Raw genomic sequence first — 19276 nt, 5'->3', positions numbered from 1 at the left:
AGAAGCGGGAGAGGCGACGGCGACTACACTTCCCGGCGGTCAGCGCTGCGGGGAAGGGAGGGAGGGATGAGGTAGGGAGGAGAGGAGAGTGGGGAGGGAGGGAGGGGGAGAGGGGAGGAGAGGGGGAGGGAGGGTGTAAGGGAGGGGGGAAGGGGGGGACCTCCCCTTTTCCCAGTACCCCTCTTTCCCCCACCACCAAGCCCCCTCCGCAACGACCCCTGTTGTCCCCAGTCCCCATTCACAGACCCCCCCCCCCCCCATTCTCTCTCTCCCCATACACACTCTCAGTGCTTTTTTCGAAACACTTGCCCCGGTGGCCCACGAGCATATGGGCCCAATGCTGATCTGTGTATGTTAAGTAACTTGCAATAAAAAAAAATACTTTAAAAAGAGATAAGTGCTTTTTAAGTGCTTGTTTTGAAACATTCGCGGTCACATAGTGCTTCTCACTGTAGCACCCATCTCAAGTGTGCCCGTTGGGCCCGTCCTCGTAGGGTTTCCATTGTAACCGGGAGGGGAGTGCGGGGGAGGGAAGGGGGAGGGAGGGAGGAGGGCAGGGGAGGGGGAGGGAGGAGGAGGGGAGAAGGGGGGGAGGGAGAGGGGAGGGAGTGGGGTAGGGGAGGGGGAGGGAGGGGGAGGGGAGGGGAGGGGGGAGGGGGGGGAGGGAGGGGGGGAGGGGGAAGGGGGGAGGGAGGGGTACCTCCACTTTTCCCAGTACCCCTCTTTCCCCGTTGGGCCAGTCCTCGTAAGGTTTCCATTGTAACCGGGAGGAGGGGAGGGAGGGAAGGGGGAGGGAGGGAGGAGGGAGGTGTGGAGGGAGGAGGGGAGGGTGAGGGGTGGCGGGAGGGTGGATGGGGGGAGGGAGGGGGATAGGGGGAGGGAGGGGGACCTCCCCTTTTCCCAGTACCCCTCTTTCCCCGTTGGGCCCATCCCCGTAAGGTTTCCATTGTAACTGGGAGGCGGGGAGGGAGGGGGGAGGGGGATGGAGGGGGGGGGAGGGGAGGGGGAAGGGGGGGGAGGGAGGAGGACCTCCCCTTTTCCCAGTACCCCTCTTTCCCCGTTGTGCCCGTCCTTGTAGGGTTTCCATTGTAACCGGGAGGAGGGGAGGGAGGGAGGGAGGGAGGAGGGGAGGGAGGGGGGGAAGGGGAGGGCGGAAAGGGGGGAGGGGGGGGAGGGGGGAGGGAGAGAGGGGGAGGGTTGAAAGAGCATCCCTCTCCCCATCAGGACTGCCTCCTCCATCGACTCCTTTAAGTCCAGGCTCAAAACCTATTTCTACTCCCTAGCTTTTGAGGCTAATTGAGGAGGTACTGTGAACTGTTTGGGAGGGGAGGGGAGGGGGGAAGGGGGGAAGGAGGGGGACCTCCCCTTTTCCCAGTTCCCCTCTTTCCCCGTTGGGCCTGTCCTCGTAGGGTTTCCATTGTAACCGGGAGGACGGGAGGGAGGGAAGGGTGAGGGAGGGAGGAGGGAGGTGTGGAGGGAGGAGGGAGGTGTGGAGGGAGATGGGGAAGGAGGGGGGAGGGGAGGGGGTAGGGGGAGGGAGAGGGGAGGGAGGGAGGGGGGGTAGGGGGAGGGAGGGGGAGGGGAAGGGGGAGGAGGGGGACCTCCCCTTTACCCAGTACCCCTCTTTCCCCGTTGGGCCCGTCCTCGTAGGGTTTCCATTGTAACCGGGAGGAGGGGAGGGAGGGAAGGGGGAGGGAGGGAGGAGGGGGGAGGGAGGGGGGGAGGGGAGGGGGGAAGGGGGGAGTGAGGGGGTAGGGGGAGTGAGGGGGTAGGGGGAGGGAGGGGGAGAGGGGAGGGGGGGTAGGGGGGAGGGGGAGGGAGGGGGAAGGGAGGGGGCTCTCCCCTTTTCCCAGTACCCCTCTTTCCCCGTTGGGCCCGTCCTCGTAGGGATTCAATTGTAACCGGGAGGAGGGGAGGGAGGGAAGGGGGAGGGAGGGAGGAGGGGAGGGAGGGGGGGAAGGGGAGGGCGGAAAGGGGGGGAGGGGGGAAAGGGGGGAGGGGGGAGGGAGAGAGGGGGAGGGTGGAAAGAGCATCCCTCTCCCCATCAGAACTGCCCCCTCCATCGACTCCTTTAAGTCCATGCTCAAAACCTATTTCTACTCCCTAGCGTTTGAGGCTCATTGAGGAGGCGCTGTGAACTGTTTGCGTGCTACTGTATGTTTCATTTTTTTCCTTAGTACCTAATCAGATGTACAGCACTTTGGTCAACGTGGGTTGTTTTTAAATGTGCTGTACAAATAAAATGGACTTGACTTGACAGCTCTTCGCAACAATGTAGCACAGGGGCATTGTGACGTCACACGCTGAATACCGCTGGGGTGGGGGGGAAGGGGGGTCAGCTCGAGTCCATCTCACAGGGGCATTGTGACATCACAATCCGCACCGCAGCGCCCCCCTTCTGTCAAAACTTCGATAAATCAGGGGGGGCAGCACTTTTAAACCTCTGTAACTTAAAAAATATGCGTCCGAATTAAATAAAAATATCATTTTCCAGCAGCGAACCGCATGCTGATTAAGGCGGTACAAAAATCGTGGCGCTACGGTTCACCGTTTTGCCGGAATTGCCGTATTCAGCCGACATCAGTGTTATATATATATATATACACAACATCTGAGTTTTAGTAGTATATAGATACTAGACCAAGTGGGCCCGTTGGGCCCGTCCTCGTAGGGTTTCCATTGTAACCGGGAGGATGGGAGGGAGGGAAGGGGGAGGGAGGGGGGGAGGGGAGGGTGGAGTGGAGGGGGTAGGGGAGGGGGAAGGGGGGGGAGGGGGATGGGGAGGGAGAGGGGAGGGAGGGGGGTGGGGGGGGAGGGTCTATTTTACTTTAAAATGAACAGCGTTCTTTGTTGAAAAGGAAATAAACTTAACTATAGAGCATCAGCTTTTTTAAAATAAATAAAATCAAACTTAATGAAAATCACATTCCTCATTTTAAATAAATGTCTTTGTTATAAATGAAATCAAACAGCGGGAGAGGCGACGGCGACTACACCTCCCGGCGGTCAGCGCTGCTGGGACGGGAGGGAGGGAGGGATGAGGGAGGGAGGAGAGTGGGGAGGGAGGGGGACCTCCCCTTTTCCCAGTACTCTTCTTTCCCAAACCACCAAGCCCCCTGTTGTCCCCCTCCCCAGTCCCCATTCTCAGACCCCCCCATTCTCTCTCCCCCAGATACACTCTTACTCTACCCCCCCCCCTTTCCCCAGCACACCCCTTTCCCCGTTGGGCCCGTCCTCGTAGGGTTTCCATTGTAACCGTGAGACAGGGAGAGAGGGGGGAGGGAGGGAGGTGTGGAGGGAGGAGGGGAGGGGGAGGGAGGGGGGGAGGGGAGGGGGAGGGGGAAGGGGGGGAGGGGGAGGTGGAGGGAGGGGGGAGGGAGAGGGGGAGGGGCGGGGGGAGGGAGGGAGGGTGGAAGGGGGAGGGAGGGAGGAGGGAGGTGTGGAGGGAGGAGCGGAGGGGGAGGGAGGGAGGGGAGGGGGAGGGGAGGGGGGGGAGGGGGGGGAGGGGAGGGGGGGAGGGAGAGGGGGGGAGGGGGAGGGGAAGGGCGGAGGGAGGGGGACCTCCCCTTTTCCCAATACCCCTCTTTCTCCGTTGGGCCCGTCCTCGTAGGGTTTACATTGTAACCGGGAGGAGGGGAGGGAGGGAAGGGGGAGGGAGGGAGGAGGGGGGAGGGAGGGGAGGGGGGAAGGGGGGAGTGAAGGGGTAGGGGGAGGGAGGGGGAGAGGGGAGGGGGGGTAGGGGGGAGGGGGGAGGGAGGGGGAAGGGGGGAGGGAGGGGGATCTCCCCTTTTCCCAGTACCCCTCTTTCCCCGTTGGGCCCGTCCCTGTAGGGTTTCCATTGTAACCGGGAGGGGGGAGGGGGAGAGGGATGGAATGGTGGAGGGAGGGGGGGAGGGTGGGATGGAGGGAAGGAGGGAGGGAGGGAGTTAGGGGCTGAGTGGTGATGGAGGTTGGGATTGAGGGGGGAAGGAGGGGGGGAGGGAGTGGGGATGGAGGTGGGAAGGAGGGGGGAGGAAGGGGTTGATGGGGGAAGTGGGACCTCCCCTTTTCCCAGTACCCCTTTTTCCCCCACCACCAAGCCCCCTCCGCAACGACCCCTGTTGTCCCCAGTCCCCATTCACAGACCCCCCCCCCCATTCTCTCTCTCCCCATACACACTCTCAGTGCTTTTTTCGAAACACTTGCCCCGGTGGCCCACGAGCATATGGGCCCAATGCTGATCTGTGTATGTTAAGTGACTTGCAATAAAAAAATATACTTTAAAAAGAGATAAGTGCTTTTTAAGTGCTTGTTTTGAAACATTTGCGGTCACATAGTGCTTCTCACTGTAGCACCCATCTCAAGTGTGCCCGTTGGGCCCGTCCTCGTAGGGTTTCCATTGTAACCGGGAGGAGGGGAGGGAGGGAAGGGGGAGAGAGAGAGGTGTGGAGGGAGGAGGGGAGGGGGAGGGAGGGGGTAGGGGAGGGGAGGGGGGGAAGGGGAGGGGGGTAAGGGGGGAGGGAGAGAGGGGGAGGGGGGAGGGAGAGAGGGGGAGGGGGAGGGAGGGGGGAGGGGAAGGGCGGAGGGAGGGGGACCTCCCCTTTTCCCAGTACCCCTCTTTCCCCATTGTGCCCGTCCTCGTAGGGTTTACATTGTAACCGGGAGAAGGGGAGGGAGGGAAGGGGGAGGGGGGGAGGAGGGAGGTGTGGAGGGAGGAGGGGAGGGGGAAGGGGGAAGGGGAGTGGGGGGAGGGAAGGGGGAGGGAGGGGGGAGGGGAGGGGAGGGTGGAAGGGGAGGGCGGAAAGGGGGGGAGGGGGGAAAGGGGGGAGGGGGGAGGGAGAGAGGGGGAGGGTGGAAAGAGCATCCCTCTCCCCATCAGAACTGCCCCCTCCATCGACTCCTTTAAGTCCAGGCTCAAAACCTATTTCTACTCCCTAGCGTTTGAGGCTCATTGAGGAGGCGCTGTGAACTGTTTGTGTGCTACTGTATGTTTCATTTTTTTCCTTAGTACCTAATCAGATGTACAGCACTTTGGTCAACGTGGGTTGTTTTTAAATGTGCTGTACAAATAAAATGGACTTGACTTGACAGCTCTTCGCAACAATGTAGCACAGGGGCATTGTGACGTCACACGCTGAATACCGCTGGGGTGGGGGGGAAGGGGGGTCAGCTCGAGTCCATCTCACAGGGGCATTGTGACATCACAATCCGCACCGCAGCGCCCCCCTTCTGTCAAAACTTCGATAAATCAGGGGGGCAGCACTTTTAAACCTCTGTAACTTAAAAAATATGCGTCCGAATTAAATAAAAATATCATTTTCCAGCAGCGAACCGCATGCTGATTAAGGCGGTACAAAAATCGTGGCGCTACGGTTCACCGTTTTGCCGGAATTGCCGTATTCAGCCGACATCAGTGTTATATATATATATAACACAAGATCTGAGTTTTAGTAGTATATAGATAGATAGATAGATAGATAGATAGATAGATAGATAGATAGATAGATAATAGATAGATAGATAGATAGATAGATAGATAGATAGATAGATAGATAGATAGACTAGCACAAGTGTGCCCGTTGGGCCCGTCCTCGTAGGGTTTCCATTGTAACCGGGAGGGGAGTGGGGGGGGGAGGGGGAGGGAGGGAGGAGGGGGAGGGAGGAGGGGGGAGGGAGAGGGGAGGGAGGGGGATAGGGGGGAGGGGGAGGGAGGGGGAGAGGGGGGAAGGGGGAGGGAGGGGGTAGGGGGGGAGGGGGGAGGGAGGGGGGAGGGGAAGGAGGGAGGGAGGGGGACCTCCCCTCTTCCCAGTACCCCTCTTTCCCCGTTGGGCCTGTCCTCATAGGGTTTCCATTGTAACCGGGAGGAGGGGAGGGAGGGAAGGGGGAGGAGGGGAAGGGGGAGGGGAGGGGGGAAGGTGGGGGGAGGGGGGGAGCGAGGGGGGGAGGGAGGGGGTAGGGGGAGGGGGGAGGGGGTAGGGGGAGGGGGAAGGGGGGAGGGGGAAGGGGGGAGGGAGGGGGGACCTCCCCTTTTCCCAGTATCCCTCTTTCCCCAGTATCCCTCTTTCCCCGTTGGGCCCATCCCCGTAGGGTTTCCATTGTAACTGGGAGGGGGGGAGGGAGGGTGGAAGGAGGGAAGGGGGAGGGAGGGGGGAGGGGAGGGGGGAGGGAGTGGGACCTCCCCTTTTCCCAGTACCCCTCTTTCCTCGTTGGGCCCGTCCTCGTAGGGTTTCCATTGTAACCGGGAGGGGGGGAGGGAGGGAGGAGGGAGGTGTGGAGGGAGGAGGGGAGGGAGGTGGAGTGGAGGGGGTAAGGGGGGAGGGGATGGGGAAGGGGGGGAGGGGGTTGGGGGGGGGAGGGGAGGGGGGATGGAGGGGGACCTCCCCTTTTCCCAGTACCCCTCTTTCCCCGTTGGTCCCGTCCCCGTAGGGTTTCCATTGTAACCGGGAGGCGGGGAGGGAGGGGGGAGGGGAAGGGGATGGAGGGGAGGGGGAAAGGGGGGAGGGGGAAAGGGGGGAGGGGGAAGGGGGGGAGGTGGAGGGAGGGGGGAGGGAGAGGGGAAGGGGGGGAGGGAGGGGGACCTCCCCTTTTCCCAGTACCCCTCTTTCCCCATTGGGCCCATCCCCGAGGGGTGAGGGAGGTGGGGAGGGATGGGGAGGGAGTTGGGAAGGAGTGGGGAGGAAGGGGTTGAGGGGGGAAGGGGGACCTCCCCTTTCTTTTTGGGGCCCCATGCTGATCTGTGTATGTTAAGTGACTTGCAATAAAAAACATAACTTTAAAAAACAATCAGTTGCTTTTTGCAACAAAGTAGCCCATCGCACCCAAGCATTGTGACGTCACAAGCTGAAGACCTTGAAAAAAAAGGTTAAAAATAAAAAAATGTAAATTTGTAAAGAGCAGACACCCAATAGCAGCTGCTTGTCCATTGTGACATCACACGCTGAATACCGCGGGGGGGGGGGGGGGGGAAGGGGGGTCAGCTTGAGTTCATCTCACAGGGGCATTGTGACATCACAATGAAGATTAATCCGCACCGCAGCGCCCCCCTTCTGTAAAAACTTCGATCTGAGTTTTAATAGTATACTAGAACAAGTGTGCCCGTTCAAAGCGGGCCCTTTGGGCCCGTCCCCACACCTCCCATTTTCTCCTCCCCCAGCCCCACTCTTACTCTCCCCACACCCTCCCCTTGGGCGGTGAGGTGGTGGTGGAGTGAGGGAGGTGTTGAGGATGGACCCGGGGGGGGGGGGGGGGATAGCGGGGAGATGTTCTCCCGGGTGTGGGAGAGAGGAGAGAAGCAGGGGGGGAGAGGAGAGGTGAGCCGGTGATCGCGGGCTGGCGCCGCTAACGGCGTCCATTTTTTTGTTGCGAGTGAGGAGATTCCGCGCATGCGTGCTGAGCACAGAGTGAGTTGATTCCGCGCATGCGTACTGAGCACTGCCTCACCGCAGCGCCCTCTATCGAAACCTCAATAAGGGGGGGGGGCATTGCATTAAAACCTGTGTAACTTAAAAAATATGCGACAGAATTAAATAAAAAAATCATTTTCCAGCATTGGCCCGCGTGGTGATTAAGACGGTACAAAAATCGTGGCGCTACGGTTCACCGTTTTGCCGTATTCAGCCGACATCAGTGGAATATATATACAACGCTACAAGATCTGAGTTTTAGTAGTATATAGATAGACTAGACAAAGAGGGCCCGTTGGGCCCATTCCCCACTCCCCCATTCTCTTCTCCCCCATCCCCACTCTTACTCTCCCCACACTCTCCCCTTTGGCCCGTCCTCTTAGGGTTTCCATTGTATCCGGGAGGGGGGGAGGGAGTGAAGGGGGGAGGGAGGGAGAGGGAGGTTTGTGGGAGGGAGGTGTGGAGTGATCGAGGGGGAGGGAGTGCTGGAGGGAGGGATGTGTTGAGGATGGAGGGGGGAGGGAGGGGGGAGGGTGATGAGAGATGGGGTGGTATTGGTGGAGGGAGGGAGGGGGGGGAGAGAGGGGAGGAGGGAGGGATGGGGGAGAGGGGAGGGATATGGACCTCCCCTTTTCCCAGTACCCCTCTTTCCCCCACCACCAAGTCCCCTCCGCACGACCCCTGTTGTCCCACTCCCCAGTCCCCATTCTCAGACCCCCCCCCCAGACACACTCTTAGCATCAGTTAAAGGCCCGGGGGGGGGGTGCGGGGGATCTGAACAGTGAAAGGTCCGGGGGGGGGGGGGGGGTGGAGATCGCATCATTCAAAGGCCCGGGGGGGGGGGGGGGATAGCGCGGAGATGTTCTCCCGTGTGTGGGAGAGAGGAGAGAAGCAAGGGGAGAGAGGAGAGGTGAGCCGGTGATCGCGGGCTTGCGCCGCTAACGGCGCCCATTGTTTTGGTGCGAGTGAGGAGATGCCGCGCATGCGTGCTGAGTACAGAGTGAGGAGATTCCACGCATGCGTACTGAGCACAGCCCAGCGCCCCCCTTCTGTCAAAACTTCGATAAATGAGGGGGGGGGCAGCGCTTTTAAACCTCTGTAACTTAAAAAATATGCGACCGAATTAAATAAAAACATCATTTTCCAGCAGCGAACCGCATGGTGATTAAGGCGGTACAAAAAGCCATTGCCGTATTCAGCCGACATCAGTGAAATATATATACATACAAGATCTGAGTTTTAGTGATAGATAGATAGATAGATAGATAGATAGAGATAGATAGATAGATAGATAGATAGATAGATAGATAGATAGATAGATAGATAGATAGATAGATAGATAGATAGATAGATAGATAGATAGATAGATAGATAGATAGATAGATAGATAGATAGATAGATAGATAGATAGATAGATAGATAGATAGAAGATAGATACTAGACCAAGTGGACCCATTGGTCCATTCCTCTTAGAGGGGTAACAGGGAAGGGGAGAGGGGGAACAGGGGAGGGGAGGGGGGGGGACAGGGAAGGGGAGGGGGGAACAGGGAAGGGGAGGGGGGAACAGGGAAGGGGAGGGGGGGAACAGGGAAGGGGGGGGGAACAGGGAAGGGGAGAGGGGGGAACAGGGAAGGGGAGGGGAGGGGGGAACAGGGAAGGGGAGGGGGGAACAGGGAAAGGGGAGGGGGGAACAGGGGAGGGGAGAACAGGGAAGGGGAGGGGGGGAACAGGGAAGGGGAGGGGGACAGGGAAGGGGAGGACAGGGAAGGGGAGGACAGGAAGGGGAGGACAGGGAAGGGGAGGGGGGACAGGGAAGGGGAGAGGGGAACAGGGAAGGGGAGGGGGGACAGGGAAGGGGAGGGGGGGACAGGGAAGGGGAGGGGGGACAGGGAAGGGGAGAGGGGGGACAGGGAAGGGGAGAGGGGGGACAGGGAAGGGGAGAGGGGGAGCAGGGAAGGGGAGAGGGGGAAAAGGGAAGGGGAGAGGGGGAACAGGGAAGGGGAGAGGGGGGAACAGGGAAGGGGAGAGGGGGAACAGGGAAGGGGAGAGGGGGAACAGGGAAGGGGAGAGGGGAGAACAGGGAAGGGGAGAGGGGGAACAGGGAAGGGGAGAGGGGGAACAGGGAAAGGGAGAGGGGAACAGGGAAGGGGAGAGGGGGAACAGGGAAGGGGAGAGGGGGGAACAGGGAAGGGGAGAGGGGGAACAGGGAAGGGGGGAACAGGGAAGGGAGAGGGGAACAGGGAAGGGGAGAGGGGGGAACAGGGAAGGGGAGAGGGGGAGAACAGGGAAGGGGAGAGGGGGGAACAGGGAAGGGGAGAGGGGGGAACAGGGAAGGGGAGAGGGGGGAACAGGGAAGGGGAGAGGGGGGAACAGGGAAGGGGAGAGGGGGGAACAGGGAAGGGGAGAGGGGGGAACAGGGAAGGGGAGAGGGGGGAACAGGGAAGGGGAGAGGGGGGAACAGGGAAGGGGAGAGGGGGGAACAGGGAAGGGGAGAGGGGGAACAGGGAAGGGGAGCGGGGAACAGGGAAGGGGAGCGGGGAACAGGGAAGGGGAGCGGGGAACAGGGAAGGGGAGCGGGGAACAGGGAAGGGGAGCGGGGAACAGGGAAGGGGAGCGGGGAACAGGGAAGGGGAGAGGGGGGAACAGGGAAGGGGAGAGGGGGGAACAGGGAAGGGGAGAGGGGGGAACAGGGAAGGGGAGAGGGGGGAACAGGGAAGGGGAGAGGGGGGAACAGGGAAGGGGAGAGGGGGGAACAGGGAAGGGGAGAGGGGGGAACAGGGAAGGGGAGAGGGGGGAACAGGGAAGGGGAGAGGGGGGAACAGGGAAGGGGAGAGGGGGGAACAGGGAAGGGGAGCGGGGAACAGGGAAGGGGAGCGGGGAACAGGGAAGGGGAGCGGGGAACAGGGAAGGGGAACGGGGAACAGGGAAGGGGAGCGGGGAACAGGGAAGGGGAGCGGGGAACAGGGAAGGGGAGCGGGGAACAGAGAAGGGGAGCGGGGAACAGGGAAGGGGAGAACAGGGAAGGGGAGAACAGGGAAGGGGAGAACAGGGAAGGGGAGCGGGGAACAGGGAAGGGGAGCGGGGAACAGGGAAGGGGAGCGGGGAACAGGGAAGGGGAGCGGGGAACAGGGAAGGGGAGCGGGGAACAGGGAAGGGGAGAGGGGGGAACAGGGAAGAGGAGAGGGGGAACAGGGAAGAGGAGAGGGGGAACAGGGAAGGGGAGAGGGGGAACAGGGAAGGGTGGAACTGAGTGAGCCGTGGACCGAAAGCCTCTCCTGTATTAGTGTAGCACCCTCAATTCCCCCCCCCCCCCCCACTCAATCCCCTTTGACCCGCTCCATCCCCCCCAACCCCACCCCCACTTGCCCCTCCCCTGCCCCCACCCCCACCCCCCCAGCCCTGGCTCCACCCCCATTCCCCCCTCCCCACCCCTATTTCCCCTCCCCTCCCCTCCCCTCAACCCCACATCTTGTTTTGGCGAGTGAGGAGCAAATGAAGTCGAACGTCGCCCATTGTGATGTCGTACGCTGAGGACTTTCAGGAAATGGGTTAAAAAGTGAATATTTAAACTTTAAAATGTCTCTAGCTTTACAAATGTAGCTTCAATTGCAATGAGAGTTGTTAGACATTGCGGGCAGGATAGTGGTGAGTAGCGTGGGCCAAATATTGTAGCGCTATGGTGTACCGGTTTGGCTGTGCAAACCAAAAAAAAGGACAGACAGATATAGATAGGTCAAACGCTGGCAAATGGGACTATTTTTCCATGGGGCATTTTGGTCGGCATGGATGAGTTGGGCTGATGCATGAAATTTAGTTGGAGTCACACAGCACGGAAAGACCATGACTCCATCTACACTTCAGAGCTATAATAGAAACCCGAGGGGCAACTTTATTTTACACACTAAAGATGGTGGGTACATGGAACGATCTGCCAGAAGTGGTAGGCCGGACTATCACAACGTTTAAAAGACATTTAGACAGGTACATGGATAGGATAGGTTTAGAAGGATATGTGCCAAATGCAGGCAGGCATGCAGTGTAGATGGGACATGTTGGCATGGGCTAGTTGGGCCAAAGGGTCTGTTTCCATGCAGTATACCTCTATATGCCGCAAACCTTAAACCCCTAATCTGCTTTTCTTGCACATAGATTCACTGAGCTTTTGTACACTTCTGGTACTTCTCAATTTAATTTGCAATTCAGAATTTTTGCAGTTTTTCCTTTCACTATATAGTAGTGGACTTAACAACGGACAAAGCAAATGAAGATATGCATTCTGAAATAAAAATATAGGCAAGGGAAAATTGATTTTTTTTTAAATCATCAAATAATAAATGACACCTACCTCTAAATTAGTAAGTGTCATTTCTCTGACAACGTAGGCGATGCTACAATTTTCCAAGTGACACGTCACCTGAAAATTGCCATATGTGCTTATTTCGGGAGGATCTGGCCAATACTGATGGCATTTCACCTGTAAGAAAAGCAGAAAAGTCATTTAAAAAGTTAAGCTGGTTTCAAGGTGACACCAAGCAAACACTATGAATCAATTGATAAAATATATTGTGACATTTTCTAATTATTAAAAGCACACAAACTTTGTTACAAGATTCTGTATCAAGAACAAAACAAAGTTACAGCAATCTGATAGTCCAGCTATGGCTCATGTTTTGGGTAATATGATCAGGAATGTCAGTTATTAATTCATTTATTTAATCACTATACATCAAAATATAAATTACATCAATAGTTGACATGTAATCTAACCAAAGGATACAAGAATGAAACATGATCATATTATTTGACTTGCTTTCAATCCAGTCCTGTGGGTTCTGAGGTGCCTGGCTGAGGCCAATGATGGACCTGCAGTCCGTGCAATAGGTGGAACAGGTGGTGTTGGAGCTCCAAATTGATTGTCTAATTTGTATGTTTGGTGTCTGAACTGATAATTAATTTTCATTGTCAAATGTCAAATTCAAATGTCAGAAACTCAATTTTCTGACTTTGGGCCAGTTGAGAACTGGCTTATTCTGTCTGTGGATTTAGCAGAGCCATGTTGGCCATAATACACAGTGCCCTCCATAATGTTTGGGACAGAGATCCATCATTTATTTATTTGCCTCTGTACTCCACAATTTGAGATTTGTAATACAAAAAAATCAATGTGTTAAAGTGCACATTGTCAGATTTTATTAAAGGGTATTTTTATACATTTTGGTTTCACCATGTAGAAATTACAGCAGTGTTTATACATAGTCCCCCCCATTTCAGGGCACCATAATGTTTGGGACACATGGTTTCACAGGCGTTTGTAATTGTTCTGGTGTGTTTAATTGCCTCCCTAATGCAGGTATGAGAGAGCTCTCAGCACCTAGTCTTTCCTCCAGTGTCTCCATCACCTTTGGAAACTTTTATTTCTGTTTATCAACACGAGGACCAAAGTTGCGCCAGTGAAAGTCAAAGAAGCGATTATAAGACTGAGAAACAAGAATAAAACTGTTAGAGACATCAGCCAAACCTTAGGCTTACCAAAATCAACTGCTTGGAACATCATTAAGAAACAGAGCGCTGGGGACCTTACTAATCGCAAAGGGACTGGCAGGCCAATGAAGACCTCCACAGCTGAAAACAGAAGAATTGGGTGGGAGTGTGAACTGTGAGGAAGATGCTATGAGGTTGCAGGGTGACTTGGACAGGTTTTGTGAGTGGGCGGATGCATGGCAGATGCAGTTTAATGTGCATAAGTGTGAGGTTATCCACTTTGGTGGTAAGAATAGGAAGGCAGAGTATTATCTGAATGGTGTCAAGTTAGGAACAGGGGACGTACAACGAGATCTGGGTGTCCTAGTGCATCAGTCACTGAAAGGAACCATGCAGGTACAGCGGGCAGTGATGAAAGCCAAAGGAATGTTGGCCTTCATAACAAGAGGAGTTGAGTATAGGAGCAAAGAGGTCCTTCTGCAGTTGTACAGGGCCCTGGTGAGACTGCACCTGGAGTACTGTGTGCAGTTTTGGTCTCCAAATTTAAGGACGGATATTCTTGCTATTGAGGGCGTGCAGCATAGGTTTACTAGGTTAATTCCCGGAATGGTGGGACTATCATGTGTTGAAAGACTGGAGAGACTAGGTTTGTATACACTGGAATTTAGAAGGATGAGAGGAGATCTTATCGAAACGTATAAGATTATTAAGGGGTTGGACACGTTAGAGGCAGGAAACATGTTCCCAATGTTGGGGGAGTCCACAACAAGGGGCCACAGTTTAAGAATAAGGGGTAGTCCATTTAGAACTGAGATGAGGAAAAACCTTTTCAGTCAGAGAGTTGTGAATCTGTGGAATTCTCTGCCTCAGAAGGCAGTGGAGGCCAATTCTCTGAATGCATTCAAGAGAGAGCTAGATAGAGCTCTTAAGGATAGCGGAGTCAGGGGTTATGGGGAGAAGGCAGGAACGGGGTACTGATTGAGAAAGATCAGCCATGATCACATTGAATGGTGGTGCTGGCTCGAAGGGCCGAAAAATCCCCAAATACATGTCCGACAGATCAGAAATACTCTTCAGAAGTCAGGTGTGGATTTGTCAATGACCACTGTCCGCAGAAGACTTCATGTACAGAAATACAGAGGCTACACTGCAAGATGTAAACCACTGGTTAGCCGCAAAAATAGGATGGCCAGGTTACAGTTTGCCAAGAAGTACTTAAAAGAGCAACCACAGTTCTGGAAAAAGGTCTTATGGACAGAAGATTAACATATCAGAGTGATGGCAAGAGCAAAGTATGGAGGAGAGAAGGAATTGCCCAAGATCCAAAGTGTACCACCTCCTCTATGAAACACGGTGGTGGGGGTGTTATGGCCTGGGCATGTATGGCAGCTGAAGGTACAGGCCCACTTATCTTCATTGATGATACAACTGCTGATGGTTGTAGCATAATGAATTCTGAAATGTACAGACACATGCTAACTGCTCAAGTTCAAACAAATGCCTCAAAACACATTAGCCAGTGGTTCATTCTACAGCAAGACAATGATCCCAAACATACTGCTAAAGCAACAAAGGAGTTTTTCAAAGATAAAAAATGGTCAATCCTTGAGTGGCCAAGTCAATCACCCGATCTGAACCCAATTGAGCATTCCTTTTATATGCTGAAGAGAAATCTGAAGGGGACTAGCCCCCAAAACAAGCATAAGCTAAAGATGGCTGCAATACAGGCCTGGCAGAGCATCACCAGAGAAGACACCCAGCAACTGGTGATGTTCATGAATCACAGACTTCAAGCAGTCATTGCATGCAAAGGATATGCAACAAAATACTAAACATGACTACTTTCATTTACATGACATCGCTGTGTCCCAAACATTATGGGGGGACTGTCTCAACACTGCTGTAATTTCTACATGGTGAAACCAAAATGTATAAAATTGGTCTATAATAAAATCTGACAATGTGCACTTTAACCACATGTGATTTTTTTCTATTACAAATCTCAAATTGTGGAGTACAGAGGCAAATCAATAAATGATGGGTCTTTGTCCCAAACATTATGGAGGACACTGTAGGTATTTTCGTTCATATTTTAGAATCATACAGGAAAGCAGGGGTTACTGCTGCTTGCTAGACCAAGAAATTGTGGTGGATTTGAGGTTTTGATCTTCAAACATTTTTTTTTTCGCCTCAAGACAGCCGAAGGCCATGGTAATGCACAGAGATTGATTGAAAATGTCATCAGGATATTGTCCTGCGTGGTTGCACCCAAGATAAGGGAAGAGGTCCACATTTTCCAAAGTCTTGTCTGGAACCTTTCTTGTTAAAGGGCAACGGTCCACAATAGGGGTAGAGAACATTTGTTTTGCAATATTAAATATTGCACATCTTCTGGTATGCTTCAGTGAATAGGTCAACAATTTGGAGATTGGCCTGTGAACACCAGCACACTTACGCATTACCTTATTTCTCAAATGGTGGAGATTTTAATATTTATCTTATAGATTAGCTCTACTCCAGTGGGAAACTTGCATACACAGGGTTTATTACACATATTTATTTCAGGCAAATCACACCATTATTCATCCCCAATATTGGAATGAATCATCTAACACTGCCTATAAAAGAAAATTCAGTCATGACTTTTCTTCAGCAGTGCTTTCAGATCAAGCATTTGGAGTGAGCCATCATCTATATCGTTTCCCTTTCCCCAAAACGTCACCAATTCCTTTTCTCCAGAGATGCTGCCTGACCCACTGAGTTACTCCAGTTTTTTGTGTCTATCTTCAAGGATGACTTAGTTCCACTCTGGGTTTGTGAGTTTCAAGGCTGTTAATGAGGCTAACTTGGCAATCACAGGCTCATTTCTTAATGGACAGGCTCTTTTACAGGGCCACTGTGCTCCTATTTCATCACACTAGCATCCTAAATGCTCCATCTTCACTTTGAGCAATCATGGGCCAGCGATACCCAGGAGTCAGTGGAAATATTGCATTTCAACCAAGATTTGTGCACATCCTTGAATGTTTTTACTTCTATCTGGCAATCTCCTCCAGTGATGGAACTTGGAAAGTGTTTGTTCAGGAGTCTGATGTTGGGCATGCAAACAATTTGGCCAGCCCAACATAGCCATCAAAGTAACTAGGGCTTCAAAGCTGGGGATTTTGGCTTAAGAGAGGATTATTGCATTGGTTGACATATCTTTCTAGTTAAGTTGTAGGCTTTTGCAGAAACATCGTTGGTATTTTTTTCTGATGCCTGGCATAGATAGTCCAGGTCGAAGTAAATCATAAAAGGGTAGGGTTAACAGCCATCTTTGGGACCAAGAGCATTGAGTGATTTCAGTGTTCATAATTGGCAAATATTTTCTTCAATCAAACAAAGGCTACGCTGGTTCATCCAAGGCTGTAGCGAACCTCCAACAATATCAGTCATTACCAAAACTACTCTTCTAAATTCAAGCAAAAAGTAGGTCTTCAAAAGCTAAATTGTGCAGCCTGAATATTACTGTCTTCTACTGTTTTTGTTAATAATGCAAGAGCCCTTTGTGTAGTGTCTTTCAAAGGACGTTCCATAATTTGCTTAGAGTAGCGGGAACTTGCTTGCTACCTACTTCCTAGTCATGTTTTTTTCAAAAGATAATCAGCATGAGAATGGGAAACTACATTTAAAATGAAAACAGTTAACTTTTCACTGTTACATATTGCATATTTTTATTTGAGCCCAGCTTGGAAGCAATTATTGGGCATAATCCAGAAGATGCAGGATCATTTCATTCCAAAGAGGAAGATTCTAAGGGGAGTAAAGGGCCTGTCCCACTTGGGCGATTTTTTTGGCGACTGCCGGCGACTGTCAAAGTCGCACCAGATCACCAAAATTTTCTTTTACCCGACGACAATGCTGAATCAGGTCGAGATTACACCATCTTCGGAAACATCGCAAAAATTCCCACGCTGTCAATGCTTCTCCGGCATCCTGATTCTCGCTGAAATCACTGACAAGTCGGTAAGTACTTGAGAGTTTTGAACTATAACACCTTGTATGGGTTACTTAAAAACCAAGCTTCACTGTAACAAGGCACAAACTGGATTTACTTCCAGTTTATTAATAGCTGTATTAAAAACAATTTAAAAGTGGTTAAGTGGATTTTTGTGAAAAGTGTGTGGGCATTCTTTGAAAATGTACGGGAGATGCATATCTGGTTTCTGGGTTGCATATCTGGGTTTGGAGTCCACTTTAAATATAGTGGCTGATGGCCATAAACATCGGGAAAATTCCCAGGCTGTCAATGCTTCTCTGGCGTCCTAATTTTCGCTGAAATCACTGACAAGTCGGTAAGTACTTGAGATTTTTTTAAAGATTTTTAGATTTAGAGATACAGTGCAGAAACAGGGCCTTCAGCCCACCGGGTCCACACCGCACAGCGATCCCCGCACATTAACACTATCCTACACCCACTAGGGACAATTAAAAAAATATATAATTACATTTGCCCAGCAAATTAACCTACAAACCTGTACGTCTTTGGAGTGTGGGAGGAAACCGAAGATCTCGGAGAAAACCCACGCAGGTCACGGGGAGAACGTACAAACTCCATACAGTACAGCCCCTCTAGTCAGGATCGAACCCGAGTCTCCGGCGCTGCATTCGCTGTGAGGCAGCAACTCTACCGCTGCGCCACCGTGCCGAACAGTTTTGAGAGTTTTGAAATAAAACATCTTGCCCAGGTTACTTGAAAACCAAGCTTCACTGTAACAAGGAATAAACTGGATTTACTTCCAGTTTACTAATAGCTGTATTTAATTTTTTATTTATTTTTTAAGTGATTAAGTGGATTCTTGTGAAAAGTGTGTGGGCATTCTTTGAAAATGTAAGAGAGATGCATATCTGGTTTCTGGGTTGCATATCTGGGTTTGGAGCCCACTTTAAATGTAATGGCTGATGGCCATAAACATCACGAAAATTCCCACGCTTACCTGACCGTCAAACTATCGTCTCCAATCTACCTGTCAAATGTCCTGACGGTAAATAAATTGGTTAAACACAAGCATTTTATGGTATTTTGAAATGACTTTACTTATTTTAATATTATGTGCTTCTAAATGCATCTAAGAGAACCTATCAAACCTGGGGACAGCATGCGACAATGCAATAAGCAACGATACCTGCCGACAAGCCAGCTGTCGCCGAGAATTTTCAAACCGGATGATTTCTCAGCGACGCGCCGAGATCCACTACGATTTTTGGAAGACTCCTCACAATCATGCCCGCGACACCCCGGCGAACTGTCGGCGACAGCCTAGTCGCCGGCAGTCGCCTTGAAATCGCCTAAGTGGGACAGGCCCTTAAGAGGCAACTGTGGCTGACAAGGGAGGTTAGAGATGGAATAAAACTAAAAGAAAAGAAGTATAAGATAGCAAAGAATAGTGGGAAGCCTGAGGAATGGGCAACTTTCAAAGGACGACAGAAGATAGCAAAAAGGGCAATACGGGCTGAAAAGATGGGGTACGAAGCAAAGCTGGCCAAGAATATAAAGAAGGACAGTAAAAGCTTCTTTAGGTATGTTAAAAGGAAAAGATTAGTAAATACAAATGTGGGTCCCTTGAAGGCAGAAACGGGTGAAATTATTATGGGTAACAAGGAAATGGCAGAAGAGTTGAACAGGTCCTTTGGATCTGTCTTCACTAAGGAAGACAGAAACAATTTCCCAGATGTACTAGTGGACAGAGAATCAAGGGAGACAGAGGAACTGAAAGAAATTTGCATTGGGCGTGAAATAGTATTGGGTAGACTGTTGGGACTGAAGGCTGATAAATCCCCAGGGCCTGATGGTCTGCATCCCAGGGTACTCAAGGAGGTGGCTCAAGAAATCGTGGACGCATTGGTGATAATTTTCCAATGTTCAATAGGTTCAGGATCAGTTCCTGTGGATTGGAGGGTAGCTAATGTTATCCCACTTTTCAAGAAAGGAGCAAGAGAGAAAACGGAGAATTAGCCTGATATCAGTGGTGGGGAAGATGCTGGAGTCAATTATTGAAGAGGTAATAACGGCGCATTTGGATTGCGGTAAAAGAATTGGTCCAAATCAGCATGGATTTATGAAGAGGAAATCCTGGTTGACTAATCTTGTGGATTTTTTTGAGGATGTGACAAGTAAAATGGATGAAGGAGAGCCAGTGGATGTAGTGTATCTAGACTTTCAGAAAGTCTTTGATACGGTACCACAAGGGAGTTTGGTGAGCAAAATTAGAGCACATGGTATTGGAGGTAGGGTATTGACATGGATAGAGGATTGGTTGGCAGACAGGAAGCAAAGAGTAGGAATAAACCGGTCCTTTTCAGGACGGCAGGCAGTGGGGAGTGTAGTGCCACAAGGCTCGGTGCTGGGGCTGCAACTATTTACAATATATATT

The 19276-nt window shown here is 52.4% G+C and overlaps 1 protein-coding gene across 6 annotated transcripts in view; it reads right to left on the bottom strand.

Moving 5' to 3' along the window:
* Positions 1 to 19276, bottom strand: part of LOC144604443 (tyrosine-protein phosphatase non-receptor type 3-like) — a 145610-nt gene that overhangs the window by 17216 nt on the left and 109118 nt on the right. For all 6 annotated transcript variants that reach the window (XM_078418867.1, XM_078418886.1, XM_078418894.1 and 3 more), the window contains one exon: positions 11728 to 11856. In XM_078418867.1, coding sequence (XP_078274993.1) covers positions 11728 to 11856 — 129 coding nt within the window. The remainder of the gene's footprint in view (positions 1 to 11727; positions 11857 to 19276) is intronic.

The sequence above is a fragment of the Rhinoraja longicauda genome, chromosome 2 (genome assembly GCF_053455715.1).
Source record: "Rhinoraja longicauda isolate Sanriku21f chromosome 2, sRhiLon1.1, whole genome shotgun sequence".
Lineage (NCBI taxonomy): Eukaryota > Metazoa > Chordata > Chondrichthyes > Rajiformes > Arhynchobatidae > Rhinoraja > Rhinoraja longicauda.
This window is presented reverse-complemented; position numbering and strand designations above follow the sequence as displayed.